Source organism: Agelaius tricolor, unplaced genomic scaffold, assembly GCF_023055355.1.
Source record: "Agelaius tricolor isolate 1412-34295 unplaced genomic scaffold, bAgeTri1.0.p SCAF_5, whole genome shotgun sequence".
In the NCBI taxonomy this organism is placed as follows: Eukaryota; Metazoa; Chordata; class Aves; order Passeriformes; family Icteridae; genus Agelaius; species Agelaius tricolor.
Window position 1 is genome coordinate 6,871,234 of NW_027269265.1, and position 26,058 is coordinate 6,897,291.

The following is a 26,058-nucleotide window of genomic DNA, read 5'->3' on the forward strand; positions in this document are numbered from 1 at the left end:
AGATCACTAAATTTTAAAGGCCACTGGGTCATGTAGTCTTACATTATTAAACAACAGGCACAGAACTTTGGTTTAGGTCATTTGAATTTCTCTGCTTTCATTTCCAGCCACTGGCTTGCAAAAATTAATTTCTGCAGAAAGGATGATCTTTTATACAACTCATCTGAAAACCATCTGGACACCACCCTGACTTTGTGTCCCTTTCTTCACAGTATGTGATTTGTCATTTCAGGACCATGTTGCTGGCACAGAGGAGATCTAGCTTCTAGGTATTATTTCATGACAAATTCAGAAATTCATGAATCTCAGTTAAAATTCCCAGAAAAAAAATCATATTATTCAAAATAATAAGAGGCTGAACTCTCAGCTGAGTTTAACCCTTCATTTGTGGAAGAATTTTCCATTTGGCCAAAAGCTTGTCCATCCATCTAGTTAGAGGAATATTTACTCAAAATACTTATTTCCAGAGGCTCAAATGCATGTGAAGAAAAGAACCAAACACCTGCCCAACATCCTGGTGTCCTGGTATGTCAATCAATGTATTTGGTCCCACAGGGAGATTTTAGCATAGTTTGACCATACCTGATCAGCATCCTTGCATCCTGCAAATTTGCTGACAATTTCATCATAATATAAATTTGATAATTCTGACTTGTACGGAAAAAATCGTTACAAACAATTGTTTGGTAGCCCAGAGAGAGGTTGGATATTTCTCTCTCCAACAGGCAGAACATAAAAAGGCTAAGTCTCAAGGTAACATAATTCTCCAGCTTCAAAAGCAGGGAGTCGTGATTTTATAAATTTTATAAACTGGGCCATACAGGAATGGAAGAGTTGTTACATGCAGGTCATTACTCAGGGAAAAGAAAATTAGAAGCACTACAAGCAACATGGAACTTCAGGACAAAAATCTAATTTCCAGTCTCTACACACTTCACGTCCTAATACCTACAGGAACTTCATGGGACCAAAATCTTTGGATCCAAACACCATATTCCCCTTTAATCCAAAGTTCAGTGTATTTTTATTATTTTTTTTAACTAAATCTGAAGTTTCAGAGAACCCTTATACTAAAAAAAAAATTTCAGCCACGTTTCAGAGACTCTGAGCACACACACTCTGTTCTGGTTTGTTGCTTGAAAACTGCCTGGATTCCCCAGTATGTACTATGCTGTCCCCTGTCTCACTTATGTAAAGGAAAGTTTTTCTGTATGGTTTTGATTCAGCCAAAACATATTTCAGTGCAGGATATGCTGCCTAATTAGAGAAGATATCATGCATTTTTCTGATTTTCTGGGACTATCATCCTAGCAAGTTTCCTAAATCAAATGTCCCAGTAAGGATTCCACTTTCCTCTCCATTAGTTCATTTTTCTCCAGCCTATTTTACCTTGTTTTCCTGCCCTTTCAATACCACTTAGGCACTTAATTCCTCATCCATCACATAACTTAGATGTCAACAAGGTGTTTCTTATTATGTTACTTTCCCCCTCCCTCTCACACATCCCAATCCTCCTGAGCAGACTCCAACAGCCTGGCTCTGTAACTCCAGGCTTGGAAACCAACACCTCTAATTCTGCCTCAAATCATCTTAATCCCCCCCAGGTCTCAATTTGTGTGTCATAATCCTCTCCATCAAATCCTTCTAACAAGGCTCTACATGTAGTCAGCAACAAAAACTTTGATTTGCAGTCATGTTTGCCTCAGGTGGGAACTCCAGCCTTCACCTGAAGTTGTCTGTGAGGGCAATGACACAGTTCCTACCCTGGATGCATTTGAAGGACTAAAACCCTTGGTAAAAAACCACACATTTCCTTTTTTCAGCCTTTTTTTTTTAATCTTTCAATTTATTTCCTTAATTTTGGCATCATAAAAAACACTCTGGTGCTTAAGGCATCTTAGTTCATTTCAAGCACCTGTATCACATAGAGCAGTCTACAGATACAACAGAGAGCCAAAATCCCAACCTTCCTTGGCCATATCCTTCTTCATGAGTGAGAGATCTGCCCATAGGGAGGAAAAGAAACTCCCTCCAATGGTGCTCCCCCTTCTCATCCAGCTCCTTAACAACTAGCAAAAAAGCATTTGATGCTTTATGTGGAACAACAAGGGTCAGATGTGGGAAAAACAAGGGAAATTTGGGAAGTCACCTTTCACTCAGCTGGCATTTAGGGCTGTTCACTCTGATTTGGGTCCATCCCCCACCACCACACCAAGAACTCAAAGAGCACCAGGACCTGCACCCAAGGTCTTTATTGCTAAGCTCATTTTCTGCAACTTTATCTGAAATGCCACAATCATCAACTTTAAGACTTTTATCCAACACCCAGGGCCAAGACAAAGAGCTAAAACCTTGCAGAATCAGGACCTAAAAGAACTCTTCTCTCTCCTGCTTGCCTTAAGAAGGAAACACCCACTATCTAATGAGAAACATTGCTTTTAATCAGAGTATCTCTCCCAAATTAAGATTATGGATTTCCTTATTCTTTACCTATGAGCAATGTTTGAACACCCTGCTGCTGGGGAGGGCCAAAAAGTTAAATCCCAGTCAAGAATCACCAGTTAAAATAAATGTTAAAAACCAAATGAAGATAAAGAGCATTAATAACTGCAACCACCCAGAACACACCAACCAGCTTGAAAGACTTAAATGTCACAAATGAAGACATATCACAAAAAAAAATAACAAGATCTTCCCTGAAGGACAGGGAAAAGAGAAAATGTGGACCCAGGGAGGAAAGGCTGACTGTTTACATACCTGTTTTCAAAATCACTTAAATTCTTTTCAGACACTAGGGAAAGATGGAGATGGAGGGGAGGGAAATCAAGCAAATATAAACCTGCTGGAGGCTCCAGAGCCATAACACAGCGCTTCATGACAAGGGAATCTTACTGTTGTCTCCTTTATTAAAAAGGAGTTAATGTTTCATTTGTTTGAAAGCAAATGACAGCTGCTCTAGGATCACTGGAGTTCATGATACCTTGCTATGGTTATTACATTTTGATTACAGTTTGTCACTTTAGGTGTGTCTCAATTATAATGCTCTGTGTCAAGATTCTCTTCCCTGTCACAAATATTGCAGATGGTTTATTTCCCATGGATATGTTAGAGAAAGAGGTCAACCTCATCCTTTAAATCTGACCTGCTTGGGCACAGAAATTTTCTGTTTGTTTTACATATTAAAGCACACAAATCTGGAGATAATGCTGCATTCTTTTATAAAAATAGGGTTCCTCTGAGTCTGAAACTGGTTACCTTTAAAAGATTTATTCCATCTACACCCTTGCTAATATCACCTTCTTACACAGCCTGACTGTACAACCTGGTTTCAGATGGGCAGCCCTCATAGGATCTTGAATTTAAGCTGCAAGTATTATCACTTCTGTCATATTTGCTATAAATAAAATGGAACAATGTCAAAAGATGCTACTCAGCATGCAGAGGCAGGGATGAAATTTTAAAGGAGCTCTACAAAATTTGCAGCAAAGCCTGCATTAAAAAAAAGAATGTAGGTTTTATATAGTGAGGATATATAAGTGCCAAATTGAGAATTAAAAAACAAACAAACAAACAACCCCACTAAACGGTGTTCTAAGAAAAAACTGCTAAAATGTTCAAAAATGAACAGAGGATTTTTCATCTGTTTATGGCCCTGAAGATAAAATTCTCTAGAGAAAAATTAAAACAAGTCCTAAAGCCATTTCAGCTCCATTTTAATAATGAATTTCTGTACACTGACTCGTGCATGCATTATTTGTTGTAGTTATTGCTTGTTTTCTGTATTAGCTTAGGCCAAAAGCTCAACTGCATAAATGTTATCACTCTTAGCAGTTAAAAAGCTTTCATTCAGCATCCATCTACGATATTTATGTTCTCTCTCCTCAAACAGTTTCTCAAATTTTAGCTGTAGTTGAATAATTGTACCCAAAAAATGGAAATAAATCTCCCTCTCAATCAAACATTTAAAATGGCATTAAAAAATTACAGCCTGGTTCTAAAGGTAGTCCTAGGGCAAGATTTAAAAAAATGCTTATTCAGAGCCATTCCCTGCTTTTATATAAGTGGCAGATTTGTCACCAGCTTCAGCCAGAGCAAATACAGAACTGTAATCAAGGCCTGCAATGGTTAGAGCTGCCCAAAGACCGAGCTGAAAAGGAAGGCTGTGACAGGGACATCCCAACTGGCCCTGCCCACTCTGACATGAATTTGCACCAATGCTTTTGGATGACACTCAAGCCATTCTAAAACCCCCATCTCTAAAATAAAAATCCACACATGGTGCTGGAACCATCAGACCCCTCTCCACCAACACAGGAATGTCTTGCTGGTTAATCCCAGCAGCTCAAGGCCACCCCCTTGTATTTGCACAGAACATGAGCTGCCTCACTGGGTGATGCTTCAGGTTTTAGCTTTTATATTTTTCAGATTCTGTACTGCTTTAGTGTGCAGTTCTGAGCTTCTTATTAAGGGATGGTGAGCTCTCTTCATAGAGTAGGGAGACAAAACAATTCCTTCTCTAGCTGGGGACCAAGGAAAAAGGATCCAAATCTCAGGCCCAAGAGCACAAACAACATGGACTGAAGAGAGAAAAACAAGAAGGATGGGAATTCATGGGCTGGAGCTGTAATTGGACAATTAACTCCAATATGCAAATGGAGCAGAATTTATAAAAGTGAGAGACCCCATGACCAGTTGTCCATTTTGTGACCATTTTGGGTTCATTTTGGGTGTAGCCCTGGTTGGGCTGTTGTGCTGCCCAAGATGGATCCACTGAGGCCTTTTAATAAATCCCTACTTTATTCTTTAACTCTGTCTAGTCTCTAGGTCAGCCTTCACAAGGCATCAGGGAAGAAGCTTCTAAACAAATCCTTAATTAAAACAACCCTTTTGAGACAGACTACAGCCACTCACCTCATCCACATTCTCAAAGGCATTGATGATGTCATATGGTAAACAGGACAGAAGATCAATCACAAACCACGTCTTCAGGTAGTTCATCCTTATGAGCTTGGGATCAGATATAACCTCTCCCCCAGGGCCAACAAAGGTGGTGTGAAAGTTCAAAACAATGTCCACCAGAAAAATAACATCCACGACACTGTCCAGCACCAGCCAGGCAATGTTGTTCTGCTTTGTCTTGAAGGACACGTTATATGGAACCATGATTGCTGTGTAGAAGGTTAGAATTAAGATGACCCAGTCCCAGGTGGTCTTAAAAGCACAATAGTGGAGTATAATGTGTGGTGGAGTCTTTGGAGCTTCTTGCTTGTACTGAGGAAGAATATCAGATCCCAGCTGGAGAACCTGTAAGAGACAGAGAGGAAAATGTTACAGTTTTTAGTGAATAGGATGCAGAGAGGGGTCTTACAGATTTCTGTGAGGAGCAGCAGAGATGGGACTGTATTCGTTGGACATTGCAAGGCAACCCACAGTTTCTAAATAATCTGATTTATTTAGGACATGTAGAGGCAGCTATAACTCAATGAATGGGAGCAGCATGGCATCTGAGGATATTCCTGTAAAAAGGAAGGTCTTTGCAGATGGACTGAGGGGAAACCATGCCAACAGCAAGGGAAGAGAGGCTCCATACAGAGGTTTTGGGTACTGCCACACCAGCAGATGGTTTGCAGTTATGAACATAGAATCATAGAATGGTTTAGGTAGGAAGGGACCTAAAAGATGATCTATCTCCAACCCTCCTGCCATGGGCAGGGAATCTTCCACTACATCAGGTTGTTCCAAGCCCTATACAGCCTGGCCTTGAACATTTTCAGGGATGGGGCAGCCACAGCTTCTCTGGCAACCTGCTCCTGTGCCTCACCAGCCTCACAGAAAGGAGTTTCTTCCTAACAGGTAATCTAAACATGAACACTCATTCAGATTTGTAATAGTTACAAGACTAATTCTTTGTGCCTGACCTCTTTTTTAAATCACCGCTGAGCTACAGCAACACCCTATCAAAGGTGACCCCAGCCTTGCTGGCTGATCCCTAAAATGAGGCATCATGTGCACAACCTCTGCCTAAAACCCTGCCAATATCACACTTCCTTCATATTTTCTTCAAAAAGTTGTTGCTCCCACAGCTCAATATCACTAGTGGGTTCTCCTTTATTTCCTGTAATTACTTCTCATTTTTTCTGCATAGGACTATAATCTCCTGCATGCTCACTGCTGTAAAATAGTGGAACTGGAAACACTGCAAAAACCAATCCAAATTCACTTAAGGCATTCCCAGCTAATCTAATTACCTCTTATCTCAGTCCAACACAAGAGACAAAAGCACAAAGGAACGCACACATGGCAATTTATTGCACTGACAACTGAAAGATCCATTTGGGGATCCATCTGGGGATATGAAGTCTGTATGGGATAAAATAAGTAATTACAACAACTTTAAAACTCATTTCAGCCCTACACCTGCCCCATACTGGGTGATGCACCATATTTTCAGGATTGAAAACAGCAGCCTCAGATGTATCAAGTTGATGAAACACAGGATCTTTTCGTCAATGGAGAGGAGTAAATGGCTCTGAATAAACTGTATAATAACTAAGAATATGAACTCAAGCACCACAAATTGGGATTCTCCATTAATTCCTTGCAGTCTTGCCTTTTAGATGCTTTTAAGAGAAAGCTTTTGCTGAGATCAGACAGTAAAAGTCTGGCTCTGCTGAAAATCTGTTCTCCAGGAAACACCAAGGGACAACTACAGCAGCCTCCCTCATTCTGTGATGGGGGATGTGGCTTCCCAAGATGTCAAATCTGGGCCAATGTCAGGCTGAAGGGATGCAAACCTGCTCCTGCCTACCTGGTCCCACCCTCCCTCAGCCCATATTTAGCAATCAGGATCTGTAGGGAAAGTCAGCGGAGCTGACACAATGAAAAACTAACTTGTTACATTAATTAGCCAATTCTTTTCTACAGGATCAGCAGAATTGCACAGATTTATCCCATGGCCAGAAAAGCACTGCACCCACCACACAGGCAGCAGTGAGAGAGCAGCAGAGACCTCCAGGAGCCCGTGGCTGCTCCCTTTGCCAACAGCCTCATGTCACACCAGCCCCAGTGTAACCCAGAGCCCTCTGTGGAGTGGTGTGGTCCCAATGGCACTTGCCAGAGACAAGCACAGATGCCAAACCCCTGGTGAGACCTATAAAACATCAAACTCCAGGTGTCCCTCTCCCAGTGCCCAGGACAGACTCACTGTCAGCACTTCTACACTCCTATAACCACTGCAGCACACTGAACCTTTTGGTGGATCCATGGGGTTTTCCCTGGAATTAAAGCAGCAATCAACACAGTCATTTTCTCACAGCAGCCTTGTGAAAATTTCTTTCAAAGTGAAAATTTCCACCTGCTCTTAACACACCATTTTGGCTTTGCCTCGTAATTTGGTTGTTATCTCCAGATATCTCTTTGGACACATCAGTGCCCAACACTTTGCTGATAAATCAGCACTGGGACTTCTTTCCCTGGTTTCTTCAGGCCTGTTTGTTCCTTGCCTTGTTCACTGGGGCAGGAGCTGGAAATGTCCTCACTAGAGCTGGAAAAATAAACTACTTAGGGCTCAAGCAGAATGTGATTAGCATATGCTTGATAGTTCCCTGTGCCTCTGGTGGTGGAGTGCTTGGGAGCTCCCACGATACTGTAAAAGCATAATTATTATTCTTAACATAATCTCATGCTGAGTTTGACATGGTGAGTGGGTGGCAAGTGGCTGTGGAGACCACTGAACTATAATGATTATTTCTTTCATGCTGCATGGATTTTTAATCACCAAAGAATACGCAATATCTTGTTAGTCAGCTGCATTCACCACAGACTGTCTGAATTATTCCTGTGTACAGCTAATAAAAATGACTGGTAACTGTTAAGTCTGATAAGGTGAGCAGCACATTCTGCAAAGGATGAGCCATGGAAGTAATGCTCCTCCTCAGCAACAGAAATATGGAAAATGGGGCCTGTACAGCACTGGTGAACCCCCCTCAGTCTGCCTTCCTCACAGCACTTTGCCCACAAAGCACTTTCCAGCCATAAACTACTTTTAAGAGAGGAGTTTGCACACTCTGGAAGCAACTACTCCTGAGTACAACCTCATCCCAGCTATTCCTGAGCACACCTACTCCCCTACCTGAGGTTTTGCTGCTGCCTGATCTAAATCTCCCTTGCCATTTTTTTTTCCTCTAGCTACAGTGGTCCTAGTGAACAATTTCCAAAAATGGCTCTAACTGGATTTACAGGACACTGAAACATCATGATTTTGAAAAGCATGAGGTGTCAGTAGTCCAGCATTTATCCAAGCTATTGGTATGGGATCATTCAAGGGAAAATGCCACACTGCCAACACCTGAAAACTGTGGGTTTTCATTACGATAATTTGAGATTTTTATTATCAAAGTTCGCTAAAACCAGAAAGGTAATGAAACCAAAAAACCAAACATTTAAAGCTGCTATCAGTTCTACAGGATAAGTTCTCTGGCACAAGGGCTGTCTTTTTCAGTAGCTCATATACTTTGACCCTGTATTTTTGACCAATTTATTTTTCATTACCAGTGGACATGAAGATGAAGGCAGTACCTCTGTTTCATAAGTCAACCTGAAGGTATTAACTTGTTGCACCACCTGCACTGTTAAGGAGACATTTGCAACCTGCCAAAGAGTTCATTTCATCAGTTCTGAAGATAAAAGTGATGAGGGAAATATTGGAGGAATGGCTTTGCAGGAAAGTCAAGATCAGGGTATATATACAGTCCACGGAGACCCAGACTGGGATGATTCCAAAGAGGTTTCTCAAACAATCCCATTTTTCTGGGAGAGGGATTCAAGGACATCAATCCTGGTTCCATGTTCCAGCACAGCAGAGAAGCACACTGTGCACCCCAAATTAAGGAACACCCAGGAAGCTGAGGACTGTGTGCACAGAAAGAGTGTCATTTAAGTAAAAGTGTTTTTATGACCTGTCCTAAACACGTGAGCTTGCCACATGGTGCTGCTTTACGATGAGTAGAGGCAAGGCTGAAAAAATCAGTCAGGAATATTTTCCTCTAAGAACATCCTTTGCCAATAGGAATCAGGGTGGGTTTTCTTCCCCCCACCTCCTCAGGAAGGGAGCAGGCTGGTGTCCACCCCACTGTCCTGGTTCAGGGCAAATTTAGGAGAGAACCCCCCAAGGGGCTCCTCTAGGAAAGCAGATTCAATCGGCCCCTCCCCACAGCTGGTCTGGGAGAAAAATACTTCCTTGGAGAAAAGTGGAAAAAAAACTGTTTATTAAACAATAAAACCAAAACAATATTAAACAATAAAACCCCTTGCTGCTCCAAAAGAGATGACAAACTGAGAAAGTCCCTCCCCAGGGTGCAGTTCAGCTCACTCAGTCTCTTATCAGTCCCTCCAGTGCTGGAAATGCCACGGCCCAGGCCTGGCCTAGTGGGCCTCAGGTGGAGCTGCCAGTGCTCTGCTGGCTGGTCAGGCCAGAGCAGGTTTGAACAGGCCCAAAGAAAAGGGAAAAAAAAAAAACCCAGTCCAAGGAACTTCTTTGCCTCAGCTAGCTAAACTAACTAAAACAAAGGAGAACTCTGTCCCTCTGTCTGTCCATCCGCAGACAACACAATCCAGGAGTAGGAATGAGGAGGAGTGAGTGCAGTGTCTGAAAACAAACTGCAGCTTCTTCTCTGCCCCCTTCACTCTCTGGAACAAGTCTTAAAGGTGCAAAATTTATTATTCAGCATCAACAGGACAAGATGATGGGGGATAAAAGCATCATAGAGTCAGCCCAGGACAGGCACTTACTTCGGCCAAGCGGGAGTGCTTGTGCACCACCTCAGCCTTGTTCATGGGCGTCAGCTGCTGCAGCACGCTGCGGCTGTTGGTCAGCGCCCGCGTCAGCCGGGCAAACTTGGTCCAGCCTGCAGGAAAAGAAGGGAACCGGGTCAGAAATCACATCAGAACTACTCAGGCATCATCCAGTGCTAGTAAAGATCCTTTCTGCTCAGCGATGTTCAGTCTCAGACATGAATGGTTTCTCTAAATTGCCGCACAGAGCAGCTTCAGGCTCCGGGCTTAAAGAGCTTGTAAAAGAGAAAAAATGCTGCTCCTTCAAGGCAGCACAGGTAAATGTGAAAGGAATCAAAACATTCTTTCTTCTGCCTTCTGGAGACATTGTGTTAGAGGGGTGACATCCCATTTTCAGCCTTCTGGGGACATTCTCTGCTGCTGAAATTTAATTCTAAGCCACTGAAGTTCAGGCAGAAGCTTCCCAAGCCTGCAAATCCTGCTGAAGGAAAATCCTTCCCAGCTACAGAAAGGCTCCTGCAGATTCAGGACCACTGGAGCAGCCCCAGAAGTCTGATCCTTAAGTCTTTACTGGTTTTTGCCCCAGCTAGACTTCAGGGACAAAAATAAACTGGAAAAAAATTAAAAAGACTGTACCAGCAGCAATGCTTCAAACTAAAAAAAAAAAAAAAAAAATCATTAAGCATTTGAATTCAGATAAAGAACTTGATTTCAAATGGCATTAAGAAATACATTTAGCTATTATACTAATGATAAACATCTGCTTTAATTGTAGCCTGGGACCCACACAGTGAGCTGCCCCTGAGGAACATTTTCCTGCAGCACCTGGCAAGGAGCAGTTTGTTACTGACAGCAGCACCAGCCCAGGGACATGTCAGCAAGTCATTCCTGCTGGAAAAACACCCCAGTGTTTGTGATGTTGTGAATGCATCAGTTGATGGGGCAGATGGGTACAGCAAAGAAAACACCAGGATTTTCAGCAGCGTAGCACCTCAGTATTAAGCAGGAAAATTGAAAATCCAAGTATCTTTAGGAAGGAAATATATTCCCAAGGACATGGAAGGAGATGCTGAACATTCAGTTTAGCCAGGTATAATGTCATTGTTTTATCAGAGAGTTGTGGATAAAATATCAAACAAGTTACAGACAGGAAAGGGGCTCAGGAGAAGGTTTAACTTTTATTTAATTTGAATACTGAGTAGGTGAAAATTAGGAAAAATATTCATATTTGAGAAAGGAAACATAGCATTTTTACGTTAGAATCATCTCAGAACCACAGCATGGCTTGGGTTGGAAGGGACCTTAAAGACCATCTCATTCCAGCCTCCTGCCATGGACAGGGACATCTTCCACCACACCAGGCTCCTCCAAGCCCCATCCAACCTGGCCCTGAACACTCCCAGGGATGGGGCACCCACAGCTGCTCTGGGCAACCTGTGCCAGTGCTAGGCTTATTTTTAAATACTTTATATTTTAAATGCTTTAAATTCCAAGTCAGGGACTTGGAATGTTAAGGGAAGCCCTGAGGGAGACGAAATATCAAGCAGGGAAGAGAAAAGACAGCAAAACTTCTAGAAAAGATGATGCACAAACTTGGCTTTGCCATTTACCACATACATATCGCATTCACATAAATGTAAATCCATTGTTCATCATTTCACAATCAGAACAGCTTAAAATACCATGACACGCCACCAGCACTGCACAAACATTTGTGTCTGGCTATTTATACATGACCTCAAAAATGCACATAAAAAATTCACTAGGAAAAGGTAAAAAATAGAAGCATTTTATTAACTTTTCAAATGTAAACTTTAAATGTGAGGTTTGGATATGTCTCATGCTTCTGGAGCTTACAGGGATATTCAATTAGGAATATGCACTTTCTCTATTTAACAAGTTCAAGGCAGAATACAGTGATCTGTGAACTATTAATTTCTATTTAAAAAGTCCTTGCACTTTTCCTTGTCCTAATTGTCTCTAAAACTGCAGAAGCTTTAAGACAGAAGTCAGAACTGTTCTTTATTTTTCTAAACCAGCAATTTCAAAGACCAAGTGAGCCTGGTAACAGCATTGTGACAGCTCTGCCCCAGCATTTCTAGTAATTGCTGGAGGCCACATTGCATGCAGGTGATTTATTTTGGGTCACTGCACACACACAGCAAGAACCAGGGAAAAAGAGCAGCTCTCCTCCAGGAAAGTGTTCATTCACTTCCAGTCCTGGGCAGGTACTCACAGGTACCAGCATGTACTCAGTCATGGTCCTCTTCCCCTGGAAAAATATTTCCCTGTGCTCCAGAAGGACAAATATGGGCCAGTCCCCAACCTTTGTCATCCTGCCTCACAGCTAGTACAAGAGTGATGGAAAAGTGCTCAGCAAAAACAAAACCACCACAGACAAACTGCTGGGTGCAGCCCAAGTCACTCTCATTTGTCACATCCCAGTGTTGTCACTACTCCAGCTCCTGACAGGGCCATGGGGATGTCCAGCAGGGAGAAGTGAAAAGCCCTGTACCTAAGGAGGTACAACCCCATGGACAATATCTGCTGGGAAGTGGTTTGGCAGAAAATGGTGTGGGAATTCCCAGAGGACTGAGCTGAATGTGTCCATGGTGGAAATCCTTGGCTGAGTGAGATCACCAGGAGGGTGATCCCTCCCATCTCCTCCTCATGCTCAGGCCAGTTCCTGCAGTGAGGAGGATTTGGAGAAGAGTCAGAGGCTGGCAATGACAGGAGATGCTTCATACACTCTCTAGAAACCCTCTGTCATGGTGCTTTGCAGGCTGAGAGATCCCTCTCATAAAAATATAGGGTTTAAAATACCTCTCTTATAAAAGCAGAACTGGTAAGAAATCCCTTGTCACTGTTCTAGGTAAGAAAAGCATCTGTCCTGCAATAACCATAAATGCAGAATTCCTGGGGGAGTTAGGGAAGATGGAGCAATAATCTGCACACCAGACAACAGCAACCCTTTTGCTGTAAAAATAAGACGAAAGGAAAAACTATGATTTTTTTCAATCCTTCTTTACTACCACATGAAATCATCAATGTCATGTGAAAGAAAGAAGCCATATTTTAGCATTCCAGGTTACTCCTCTGCTCATCTGCTGTGACCTCTTCTTTTCACAGGACAAACCATTTCATCGTGTCCTTTCTCCACCAAGACCAAAGCTTTGCTTTGTGCCAGAGCAGACCTTCTGCAAAACCCTCCCAGCCTCATTTAGAGAGTTCACATTTTCACATTTCTTTCAGCCCTGTGAAGCCCATGATTCTGGACACTGGAAGCACAGAATACACTAACATGACTTTTTTCTCCAATTCAGCACCAAGTCCAGCATTATTTTACCTGCTCCAATCTACCCATCTGCAATAGTGTGAAAAAAAAGTACCAAGTTCTTTTGTTTCCTATTTACAACCCAAGAGAAATAAAAACACAGCAACAGAAAGATGCTGGGTTATGAGTGGGAAGGTGAAAATGCACACAGGCTGCCTTGTGTCTGAAATAATCTGCACAGGGTACATTTCTCTCTTTCTTGACCTTGTTGTAGACTAGACAAGTTCAGAATTATATTTGAAACCAATGTGTATGTTTAAATAGACCAGGGAAAATTTGCATAGCTGCCTACTGCTGTCAATGTTTCTTCAAAAGATTCTCTCCTTTCTTTTCCTCTTTAGACAGACACTTGAAAAGAATGATAATTTTATCTCAACTATTAGTGACCGTCTGTCCTCACAGATATTTTCAGTCTGGAAGGAGTAAAGGAGATGCACAAATAGCAGGTGCAAGAGGGGCAAAAACAAAAATGTACTTATGAGAAAATGCAACACTTTTGATGCTTTCTTCAGCTCAGCTGGATTGCATCTTTCTTCCACAGCACTGCCTGAAAAAAGCACCCTGAACTTGCACCACTGCACTCAGATTCTTGGGAATAAAAGCATCATCATCAGGTCACACACCAGGCCAGCAGCTGCTTCTCCTTACAAGCAGTTAAACTGGGTGTTTCACACAGAGACCACCTCAAATGGAAAATTCTGGAGTAGCTTATAAATAAAATTATTGTTTCCCCTGGTTCTCTTTAATTACTTTCTTATCCAGGGACAAAATAAGAAGCGTTTGTTCCCTGCTTTAAAAAAAAACCCTCGTGATCTGTATTCACTCTCAGGATCCAAAACAATGATCTCTTAAACAGAAACCTAGCAAAATATTTGCCTGTTTCTATCCATTATTCAAAGTATAATTACTGCATTCTCAGTAAACTGGAGGTTTAACAGTTACAAGAACAGGACATGAAGAAAGCAAGCATGCTGATAGACATGGGCTAAACTACTCTCTGCCTTGGCCCAGCTGTAATGCTGCCCTCCCAAGCAGGAAACTTCCTTCTTCCTCCATGCATTTTAGACACAATTAAATATTTTACATCCACTATTCTCCATGCCTCTTGCCCTAAACCACACTGCCAGTTTGACAGCCCTCTGACTGTGGGTCTAACTGAGACAGAGATGACTTTGTGATGTCCTTCACACAACAGCTGAGCCAGAGGTTTCTCTGAAGAGAAATAAAAACAGGAATACCAAATTAATTTTTAAAAAAGGTATTTTTTCTAAACCTTAGATGCTGTGACACTGGTTGAAGCTGTTGATGTTGTGACAGGATTCCTGGGGGAGTGCAGGAGCACAGGAGGGAGGTAGGGAATAGTCAGGTGAAGCAGTCAGAGCACCCAAACACCTCCACAGAGGAGGAAAAGCTTTCCAGAAGGGTCTGATGAATTCAGTGGTTTATGAATGTATAGATTCTTACACCCCTACAGAAACTACATGGCTCCTGAGGGGGAAATGGTATTTCAAGGTTAGAAGTTGATCCTTTTATCCCTCCACCACCAGGAAGTCCAAAATATCCCACTCACAGCACATGCCTTTCCATCAGCTCCTCCTCCAAAAAAATTATTATGCCCACACATCTCTCTCCCTGGGATCCCAAATCCATCCTTCTGTTTTACACTGGACAGCTGGGATGGGCACATCTGTGCAGCATCTCTGGGATGGGCACAGCTCTGGGGCAGCTGCTCTGCACAAGCCTCCCCTCCACAGCCGCACTCGCTGCTTTCTCTGTGTGCAAAATCCTTTCCAGACTCATTTAGAGGCTTCACATTTTCACATTTCTGCCAGCTGCACCCTTGCACTGCCACAGGGACCTCTCTGTGCCCTTCTGGTCACCAGCCTGCTCCCCAACAACACACCTTGCAGATGGGTCCAGCACACAAACACCCCCAAGCAGCTCCAACACTGCTCCTCATCCCTGCTGCCTTCCCTGGGCAGGGAGAAACATCAGCCAGCTCCAAGACATTGATGCAGTGTATGGCAGAGCATAAAAAAACCAAAAAACAGAGTAAAATCTGTCCAAAGAAAGTGCAGCAAGGGAGGCTTCCCCAAGCAGAAGTGATGCTGGAATGGATGAGACAGAATCATTGAATCATTTAGGTTGGAAAAGACATCTGAGACTCTTCCCTAAAGGTTATGTGGAGAAAAAACCTTGGAATCAGAAGGATTTCCAAGCTCACAAAGCTCACAAAACAGAAAATATTTTCAAATATAACTAAATGCAAGTGATAAAACCTTTAGAACTCTCACCATCATTTAATTAGGAGTTGAAAATTTGCAGTCTCTCTGACTGGGTTTGTGCACAGTTTCAAATGCAGATCTAACCACCCAGCTAGCAGCCACACTGAAAAAAAAATACTTAGTTCATAAACTACATTATGTTATTTTAAAGCTAAATTCATACATCAGAGTTTATGAAGAGTTTAAAATCTCAAGGTGAAATGTTAATGTCCTTTATGGTGCACTTGCTCTGAAAAACCTCGACATGACTAGCTGCCCCTAATAAAGCATTAATGCAACTCTACTGGGTTGCAATTAACCTTTTTGTCAGGGTTTGTCTGGTCTTAAATAATAATGACTTTTAAATCAGTATAACAGGGAACTATCCCCTACCTTAGATTACAGGGAATACACTTGGGTTAAGAATTATATTCAGTGTAAAAAAACAATTGCAGAGGGCAATTCCAGCAGTGCTTGTGTTGATTCCTGCCTGCAGGAGCACAGGGAACAGATCCCAGCCATGGGAAGATTGTTCTGATGTAATTGAGAAGCACAAAGCAGTTAACATGCAGAATGCTTAAATAATACATAATTTATGACTTACCCACAAGAGCAAAGAGCTAGCACTGCTCAGAGTTAGGAAGTGTGGAATTCAATTGGTAACACAGATCATCCTTTGGCATAAATAGTTAGCATGTATAAATCCTAACTATTTCTAGGCTCTTAAGCAGTAAAATCATGACAATGGCTGGCTGTTTGCTCTTTACTGCAGGCAAAGTATGTCTGAAAGAGTTCACTGTCTCTCTGAAAAACTTGATAATCCCAGTATTGGGTTTTTAGAGACACAGGGGAATAAACAAGATTTCTGAATAAACAGCTTAATAGTCAAACAATGTTCAATCATTCCCATGGTGCAGTAAAAATATCTCTGGACTTAGAGCCTATTAAAATGAAATTCAAAATATTGGGATAAATTTCTGGAATTAAAACTCTGTGTGTTCCACTGTCTGAAAATGCATTGCACTCCTGGGATAATTTTTACATCCAACCTCCCTTCTTGCTCAGTGTTGTCTTCCCAGTTACCATCCACCCACTGCAACTGCTGGGGAGCTCAGTATGGATGAAGAACGATTGGGTAATCTTGGGCATATCATTTTACCTCTCTGAGCTTCAGCTTCTCCTCCTTAAAATGAAGATAATGCTAATTATCTAATTTGCAAGCCATTTTGAGATCTACTGATAAGGAGAGCTAAGATTTATATAACTCTAGACTACACTAGGCATACATTTTAAAATTACAAAATATTTTTTAATTTAATTCTCAAATAGCCTTAAATGTACAGTGCCCAATTTCTTACATTTCACTTTTCTGCAAATAAGGCTAAAATTTATACACAAACACAAGGCCACTGGGGTATTCGTTTCCATAAGTGTAGAAAAACAGGTGCAATTTTGGGGAAGAAGAAGGGTGAAAAATACTAATTAGTGTAAATATCCGTTAACTGGCTTTTACTAGTCGGTCAGATAGCAAAGTGCTCATCCCATCACATCATCTCATTCTGGCTCTGCATTTGAATCACCCCAGAGACACAGAGTGGCCAAAGCCTCTTGCACAGCAATCTTCACCAAATTGACCCTTGTGTGACACTCTCAACAAGATATTGAGACCACACAGTTCAGTAAATTACAGGTTAAATGGGTGAAAAATTTATTACTTGGCAAGCATCAAACAAGGAGCAGTGGGAAATAGTAAAAATTTATTACTGGGATCCTTCTGGACACCAGTGGCCAGGCATCCTATTCAGTGCTTATCTCCAGGGTATGAAAGTCCTTATAAAATGACTGATAGAAGTGTCAAATGACAGGAGGATTAGAGGAATGTTAAACAGCACTGAGGACAGTCAGGATGCTGTGCTTGATGCCTGGGCACGTGCCATTAAAACACGTTTAAAATGGAAAACAGTCATCCAGAGAAAAGCAATGAAAATTTTAACTCCAGCACAGGAGGGGGAAATGTCCCAGGCAAAGAACAGGTCTGAAAAGGATCCAAAGGTCTTGGTAGATGAGCAATTCAGCATGTAATTGGTTTTGGCAAAAAGTCACCTGCTCCTTGGATACATAACAGTAAGAACTCGGCTTGGAGGCTGAGCAATGAGCAATAATGAGGAATTAGCTGGAAACCCACCTGGCCACAATAATTGCTGCAGAAACTCACTGGGGACCTGGGGGGATGAAATCCAGGCCACCACAGCTTCATCCCTACTGCTGCCAATAATCTGGATTAAAGGGGAGCTAAAATATCCATGTATCTGCCATCACCAGACCTTCAAACTCAGTCTAGACAGAGGTTTAAGGAGCTGAACTCATTTACTTTATCAAATGGAGGCACAGTGATGAGCTGATTATATGTGTAAGTGCCTTAGTGGGACTTTCTTAATACAGTGGGAAAGGAGACATAAGAAGATGCCATTTCAAGAAGCTGAAGCCAGGCTAATTTGACACTTCTTTAATGCCAAAAGCCTAATGGAGAAGCACAAAACATAGTAAGTAATGTAGTGCATGCTCAGCCTCTTCTAAATCAATACTGGATGCCTCCCTGGAGGGGATGATTTAGTTACACACAAGTTCATGGGTTCAGCAGAGGAGCAACTTAGTGAAGTGGAATGGCCTGTGTTACACAGTTCAGACTTTTAAACCCCACTACATTTATAGTTATTATTTTAGATTTGGCTAATGATGAGTGTTCAGTTTTCTACACACAAAGTGTATCCATCTACAAACAGCTTCTGCTTCAAAGATCAGCTTCCAGTTTAATTCAATCTCTCACAGGGCTAGATTTCATTTCAATGGGATTTCATTTTCATTGCACATTAAACTTCCAGAAATTTGCAGACAGTTAATGTGCGTTGATGGGTTGCTGATGGAGCACACAAAGGGCTCCAAAGGCTGTATCAGATTCAGAGAAAAAGTATTTCATTTCTGTGAAAGAAACTAAACAGCCCTGAATATGGAAATGGAAATTCCCTCTTCTTCAACACGGTGGGTCTCCAGCAGCAGTAAAGCAAAAAAGGATACAGAGAGGGAAGAGGGAGTGGAAATAAGGCCTTGGAGCATCACTCCTGAAAGTGAGGAAGTAAATCTCTCTGGGACTATTCAGCCTGTGCAGTGTCTGCAGAAAGTGCCAGCAGCACACCACTGAAGACATTAACAGGGATGAATAACAGGGATGCTTGTCCTGCAGGAACAGGAAAAAAGCAACCTTGGAAGGTCTTCCAGGTAACTGGCAAGCTGTGCCTATCCCAAATGGATGGTTTAAAATACTACCTAAAATAGTATTTTATCTGAATACTATCTAACAGTCTAAATACTAAAATATATTCTCTCTCAGCATCACTGCTCTAGTTTTCTGCTCTTGGCACTGAAAACCCACCTGGTGTCCTGGCAAACGCCCATTCTTGCCACCCTTCCCAAACCAAAGCCCTTTCTGCTGCACTCTAGACCCAGGGGAGGATGGAGAACTGGGGGTGATCTCCTTGCTGCCTGGAAGGGAGGGAAAATTCAGATCACAGCAGAAAGAAGCAGCATGAGAACAAGTGGGTCTCTATTGTGACCCTTGTTATTACAGCCATAGAAAAGAGCAATAAAAACATGTTAAGGATATCCAAATTGTAACCTATTAAATTACTGTGATGGATTACTGTCAAGGTGATGTACTCAACAGGGTACACTGTGCTTCAGCTAAAGGTAGAAACCTTATTTTCATGCTCTAATCTCTCCACCCACTTCTTCTATTATCAGGATGGATACCCCCTCAAGGAAAAAAAGGTTCCCATGTGCAACTAGTTATATATGCTTAATAACTTGCACTTATTAAAGATAAAAAAGGATCAGAATTATAGGCTTAGGAAGGATTAGCAAGCCATAAGTGCATATTTCTGCAACTACTACACTTTTTATAGCCCTGTCACACTCTGAGATAGAGTTGTATCATTATATAGAGTTATATAACCATGAAGAGTTATATCACTGGAAGCATTACAGCATTGTCCCAGACAGACTTGATTATCAGAGTCTGGCTCTAGCAAGTGAAAAGGGAAAAGAAAAAAAAAAAACAACTTCAGGATCCTGCTGTGCCATTTCCTGATCCCATCTGTTAGCAGCACACCATCCAGAGTTGTAGGGGGCTCATTAACACAACTTTGCATCCTGATTCTACATCCCACTGCTATTCACTAGAACTTCCCCATCAATACAGATGTGACAAGCCTGATGTCTCACTCCACAGAGGCTCCAGATAACAAGTGAGAATCCCAGCCAACAAAAAATTCTAAGTTTACATAGAGGCCACTTTTTTTCTTCACTGATGATAACAAAGCGAATAAAATCATTGCACAACTAGGTGAAACTCCACTATTAACCAAAATTGCTGGTCTTTTTTTTTTTTTCCCCTATACTTAAACTTTTTGTTCCATAGACTCTACAGTACTCCTGGCTTCAAATGGTGTTAACATTTTAAGTGGCCCCATTCACCCTTCCAGTAGTTAGAGCCCAAAAAAATGGCTTAATTTTTTTCCTGACAAATAAACAGAAGATTATTACCACTGTGTGTCTTTGGAGGAATTGAAAGTCTTCAGATGTTTTTAAAAGGCCATTGGGTAAAGACAGAATAAAAGCTCAGCAAGCTGATAAAAGCATCCAACTGTGACCTGACAATGGTACAAACATTTAAAAAAAGAAAGATCCTTTGGGTTTTATTCGCCTAAAGAAAATACATAATAGGATCTTTCATATGCTTGTAATGGCCTTCCACCTCTGCTGAGCACAGAGACCTGGGGATCTGGCCCTCTGCTACCACAGGTGGGACCTGCTGCTTGTTTCTGAATCCACATCAGAAAAACACTCCCATTAGCAAAGAGGAGCAGGAGAAGGAAAGGAGAGATCAGACAAGCACAGCACAGCTCCTTAACCAGAAAATAAAGCACTGGCCCAGTGACCACCAAGGGCAGCCATCACCTCCTGCCTCACCATGAATTCTCACACCTCTTCTTCTTCCACACTGCCCCCATATCCACAGCTCATCAGCCACTGGCTCAGGAGCTGGAGCACTAAAAATCCAAACCCAAACCAATGGAGGGGGTTCTCTCTACCCTCCAGACCTCCAAGCTGCCAGTGGCACCTTTACCCAGGAGGGAACACATCAACCAGGAGGCTGATCCTTCCTTCAACCAGGAGGCTGATCCTTCCTTCCATCATCAGTTTTGCTGCTTCTGCTGGAGTTGCTGGGGGGTTTGACACTTTTGACTGGTTAGACACTTTTTGAAGTAATTTTCCATTTACAAGGAATGGCTTTACAGCAGGTTTTGGTCACTGTTATATTGCCATACATCATAGGTCTCCCACGCATCACCCAGCAATAACAGACTGGAGCACAAGTAACAAGAAAAGTCAGTCCAATCTTCAGTCAACTGCCTGTACCCTCTCAGAAAACAAGGGTCTTGATCTCTGTCACTGTATTTTATGAGAGGAAGGTGGCTTTAAAATATCCCTTTTCTCAAGTCTTGCTTACAGTCCAGAAAGTTCCAACAGCTTTCTGGTCTGCAGCAAATTCACAGCCCCCTGGGTGAACCCGGGAAAAGTTTTCATTACTTTTACTCCCTCTGACAAGCAAAGCTCCCTCCTCCTCCCTTCTTCTTCCTCCTCCTCCTCCTCCTTTCAGCATTAACAGAGCAAGTGGTGAGCACACAGGTAAGCAGAGACACACCATCTGTCACAGTGTCCCAGACCTCTCTGACTCCCTCTGCTCGCACGGGGCTTGTCCCCGTGAAGTCAACTGCATTTTTTGCACTCAACAAACACATTTTTAAACCCACATCAGGAAAACAAAAAATCCCACCTCACCCTGGCAATGTGCTTTGTAGTAAGACAACTGTTTCATTTGTGTGTCCTGTTTTCCAAACCCAACAAGCTGCTTGACACTTTTGGGCAGATCTGCATCCTCAGCACCACTCTCTGTCCCCCAAACCTGCTGTTCCCTGGCAAGGTCTCCATGAGATGCCAACCCCACCAGGTATTTCCAGGAGTGGGGACACACAGACACTCTGCAGTGTAGATACAACCAGTGGCATGATTTAAATAGCTCACATGGCATGATATACTGAAGCTTCACAACAAAGCAACACACCTTTGAACAGTGCAGAACATTTTGGTATGGAGAGATTATTGCATAATGGCATCAATATTTTATTCCTGCTGAATTTTTTATCTCAAATTTACTGCTCCCATAAGTAACACACAGTAACTCATCTGCACCATAGTTACTTATGTATTATGTATTGCATGGTCCTGGCAGAATTTCTTAAGAAATATCCTTCTTTTAAAAAGGAAAAAAAAAAAATAGCCTTTTCAATGGCAAATCCCAGCACTCAACAGCAGCATTTTATTGAAACCCTTTCCCACAAGACTTTAAAAATTCTCTGCTAAATTTTAATGTGAATGTTTACCAATCTCATAATTCAAAAAGGAAGTGGCCTGGCAGCTTCTAAGCACATTGTAATGTTATCTGCAGGGACAATGAATTATGTATCTCTCATAGCACCATGTCTGACACAAAACCACTATGATCCCAGTGCCGTGGGATCCCAGAGACCCACACAGCTGAGACACACAGGGTGATGCAACAGTGCTGTTTTCCCACCCTGTAGCAAAGTGCTGCAAATATTTGAATATGTTTTCCTTATATCAAGGATGCAAAAGACAAGCTTTAATTTATACAGAAGCAGAAGAAAAATTGGGTCAGTGGTTTGTGATGATGAGGTTTGTTGGAGGAACAGATCAATGCACTTCAATGCTCTAACCAAAGCTGATTCTTAAGGCTCCAATTCTGTGCTTTAAAGAAATGTGGGAAATATGGCTGCACTCCTTCTGCAATGTTCTGTTTGAGTTTTGGGGGTTTTAGAGTATAACTTTGACAGAAATAAGGGCTCTTTAGACATAGAGTCAAGCCTCTTTGGCTTCTGAGGGCAGTATTTTGTGATGTCCATCATTAATACCTGGCATTTTAATTAATGGTGCTCTCCAGTGCAGAGCAGCAGCACACAAGTCATGCATTTCACTGCTACTGCTCTTTCCCATAGGAACACATATTCCTGTTCTGGATGCCACATGGGTTCTGCTCCTCCTCAGCCACAAGATGGGGAGGGGAAGAGCTCAGCCCCTGGAGCACATCCCTGCCTCCCCTGGGAAGGCAGCAGAGTTTGAGAATCCCCCAGGCTGAGAATCCAAAGGAGGCAACATTCATCATTTCTGCATCTGAGAGCCACCTTCAGCATGTTCTCTCTGTCCTGCTGCAGCCCAACACTTCTCAGTGCAACTCAGTCCTGCGGGGAGTGGGGCAGAGCTGGGAAAAAGGGGGGATTTGGGAGCTATTCCATGTGAGATTCATCTTGGTTCCCCCAGAAAGCATCAAATAAGGAACCTTACAAGAGGATTCTTGCAAAGACTGGCTTTTTCCTTGATGGGCTCACACTATGTATTACATACACTGCAGCAAGGAGCCAGTCCCATGCCTTCAGATACTGATAAAGTCCTTTTAATTAACTGACATTTACCCTGAAAAATTCTGATTCTTTCCAGGCAGAAGAATTCCACATTATGGAGCTGAAAGTGAAATACAGAACATTTGCAGGTTGCTAGCTAAATTGTAAAGGCAATAAAGTTTACGATGGCTGAGAAGGTATTCCTATATCAGGATCTTATAATTTTATGGATAATACTCTCTAGACAAAAAAAAACCCTGTCATATTTAGTGTTAGCTCAGAGGGGAGCCTCTCATTTTGAGTCTGCCTTTATAAACTGATTTCTCAGTTATCCAAACACTTGCAATAAGTGCTATCTAGATATTAAGAAGCTGTTTGCATTCAAATGGCACCAACTTTTTATCCTAAAGAAGATGGCTTAGAGCACACCAGCTCCAAGTGAGATATCCTACCTTCTTCAAGCATGAAGGGAAAAACATAGTAAAGAATTAATCATCAGGAGGCAACTTCCAAGAGATGTGGATAATGTCCTTCTTTATGCAAGCATGCATTGTTTCACCCAAAGCAATACACATGTAAACCTGACACAAGACACGTGTTTTGTAACTAAAGCAGAGGATGATGCTGTCAGATCCTCTGTACCTTTCCCCACAAATTTCTCCTGCAAGGCTGCAGGCCTGGCCAGGAGCTGTTCAGTGACAAGAGCATTCCAACAAAATCCTGCCCTGCAGCTGATAAGTAACAAGCACAATGCCCACTGCCATGCAGTCATCACTCCTCAGCAGTAATAAATTACTCAAGCAGGATGTCTCACATTTCACCTCCAAGAGGGAGAATGGGAAGAAATATCAGCATCTCATCACAAGGAGCTGGAATTATTTTTTTCCTGAAAAGATGACACCTGTCCCATAACAGAAAGATCTCCCAAAAGAGCACAGCATTCAAACCACTCAAAACTGTGTAATTCTTAGGAAGTGCCTGTTGTAGTGATGAAGAAGTGAACTACAAAGAAAAATGAAGGTTTGTGACTCTAGAAAAATATTGGTAAGGAATTTCCACACATGGTGATTTAACCTTTTTTTTCCTAAATAATTTAGGAGAGTGGCATTGAAACTCTGACAGGTCACAAAACATTTCCTCAGTTCAAGACACAGATCACAGACATGACAGGTCTGAGCTCAAGCATTAACTTCTATCCTTCACAAAAATAAAAACGTATTTCATGTTTACCTTTTGTTGAATCATCTTCGATCGGTTGCTTGAATAGAGTGATATCCTTAAAAGTGCACAAGAACAAAACCACTTTTTCGTGCTCATTTCTTATAGGTGCAATTTGCATGTAGAACCAAACTGGGGTTCCTGGAGCAGAGAAAAAAGTGACATTGGAATGTGGTGTAGCACAAACTACCCCCAACCCATAACATCTACACATTATTAAAACACACACGTAGTTTAGCTGTGTACCTCAATATTTCTGCATTTTTCAGAGTTTTTAATTTTACTTCCTCCAAGGAAAACAACATATTCCCATTTTTACAGATTCATTAATCTAACTAGATGATAAACAGAGACAGAAGGCTATATAAAAATTTATTCTGAAATAAAATACATTGCTTTTCCCCTCTTGCTCTTGTTTTTTCCCAGCATGTTGCACAAACTGAGGTCTGAAATGTAGAAAGGTGAGAAAAAGCCAGGTGAATGGCATCATTGATTCCCTCTTTACATAATATGGAGCTATCAAATCCAAAAATGATGGAATATACTGTGAATTGCTCCAAATTTTATATGACTACATTATTTAAGAGGACCTGAGTTGGACTCTCAATGTCCTATCAGGACAAATCAGATTTGATTTCTTTTTTTGTGTTTCAGGTCACACCTCCACCTCCTCACTGCCCTGCCCAGTGCAGCACTCTCCCAGCACAGTTATCTCTACCTAACTTCTGAAATAAAACCAAGTGTTTTTCAAATCCTACCACCCACAAAATAAACAGCTAAAAAGAGCCCTTGGTTTTAGAATGGCCAGCTTGGCTTTTGGTAAATCCCAGAGAGCTCCTGCAGGTGCTCAGGAGCTGCAGCTTCCAGGCTAACACACACGTGGCAGTCCCCTACATACATGCAGAGGTGAAATCCCAGAACACTGGAGCAATTTTCTTGGAAAACCCCTGTTTCCCTGCAGGACTGGGAATGTCAGATGTTCTCCATCCAGCAGAGCTCTGTGTCCCTCCCTCCCAAACGAGCACCTACGCACGCTACGCCATAAAAGCCTTCACAGCCAGATAATTACCTCTGGGATTTGATGTGCTTTCAGCCAGTTGACAGAGTGGCTTTTCTCCTGAGCTGCCTGGGAGCTGACACACTGACACAAGCCTCTTGCCCACTGTTATCCCACATGGGCACTGCTGGCCCCCCCAAATCTCCTCTGATGCACCAGGTCCGGGAGCTGTGCCAGGAGCTGCAGCACAGATCCCAGAGGGCAGAGAAAACCATTGGGGCTAGGATTACTGTGGGGAAGGTTAAAACCCACAAGGGTTTATTGAAATTCAACCCAGATTAAACCAGTAACTCACTACCAGTTAACTGGAGAAGTGGGAGAGATGTGGGACTGCTTTTTGTGGTAATTCCAAAGCTATTATGCTGATTACTTGATCATCTTAATTCCCAGTTGCTAACCCAAGACAAAAGACTTTTCATAACTACTAAAACAGAGTGCTGCAGCTTTCTGGAGAAGTAATTTGCACTTATACCTGGGAATCCATTGGTACCCTTGGAGATAAAAGCAAGTGGGCAAAACACCCTGCACAAGGGTGCTGACAAAAATCAAAGACAGAGGCAAGGTGGCTACTGCTGTAGAAGCAGCAAAATGAGAAAAAGCAGTAAAGATGTTTCCTGAGTATTACCAGGCATGCCTAATGTGGTTGGTGAATAGTTGTGTGGGCATATGTAAGGACTATATAATAAGGGAATGCAGCAAAGCAGAAGAGAGTTGCAGCAAGCTTTCAAGTCTTGAAGCTGGAATCTACAAGCTGGGTTAGAACACCAAGGGGAATGCTGAAGGCAGCAGTCAAACAGATGCTGCAAGAGAACATCAGCCCTTAAAGACCATCTCTAACACAGCAGAGAAGGATGGGAA

General features: G+C 42.1%; 1 protein-coding gene across 1 annotated transcript in view; it reads right to left on the reverse strand.

The window, feature by feature from the left end:
• Positions 1-26,058, reverse strand: part of KCNH5 (potassium voltage-gated channel subfamily H member 5) — a 162,371-nt gene that overhangs the window by 113,375 nt on the left and 22,938 nt on the right. Inside the window, exons 4-6 of the mRNA XM_071426250.1 lie at positions 24,156-24,284; positions 9,790-9,905; positions 4,912-5,304 (exon numbers count right to left, since the gene is read on the reverse strand). Of these exons, the coding sequence (XP_071282351.1) occupies positions 4,912-5,304; positions 9,790-9,905; positions 24,156-24,284 (638 nt within the window). The remainder of the gene's footprint in view (positions 1-4,911; positions 5,305-9,789; positions 9,906-24,155; positions 24,285-26,058) is intronic.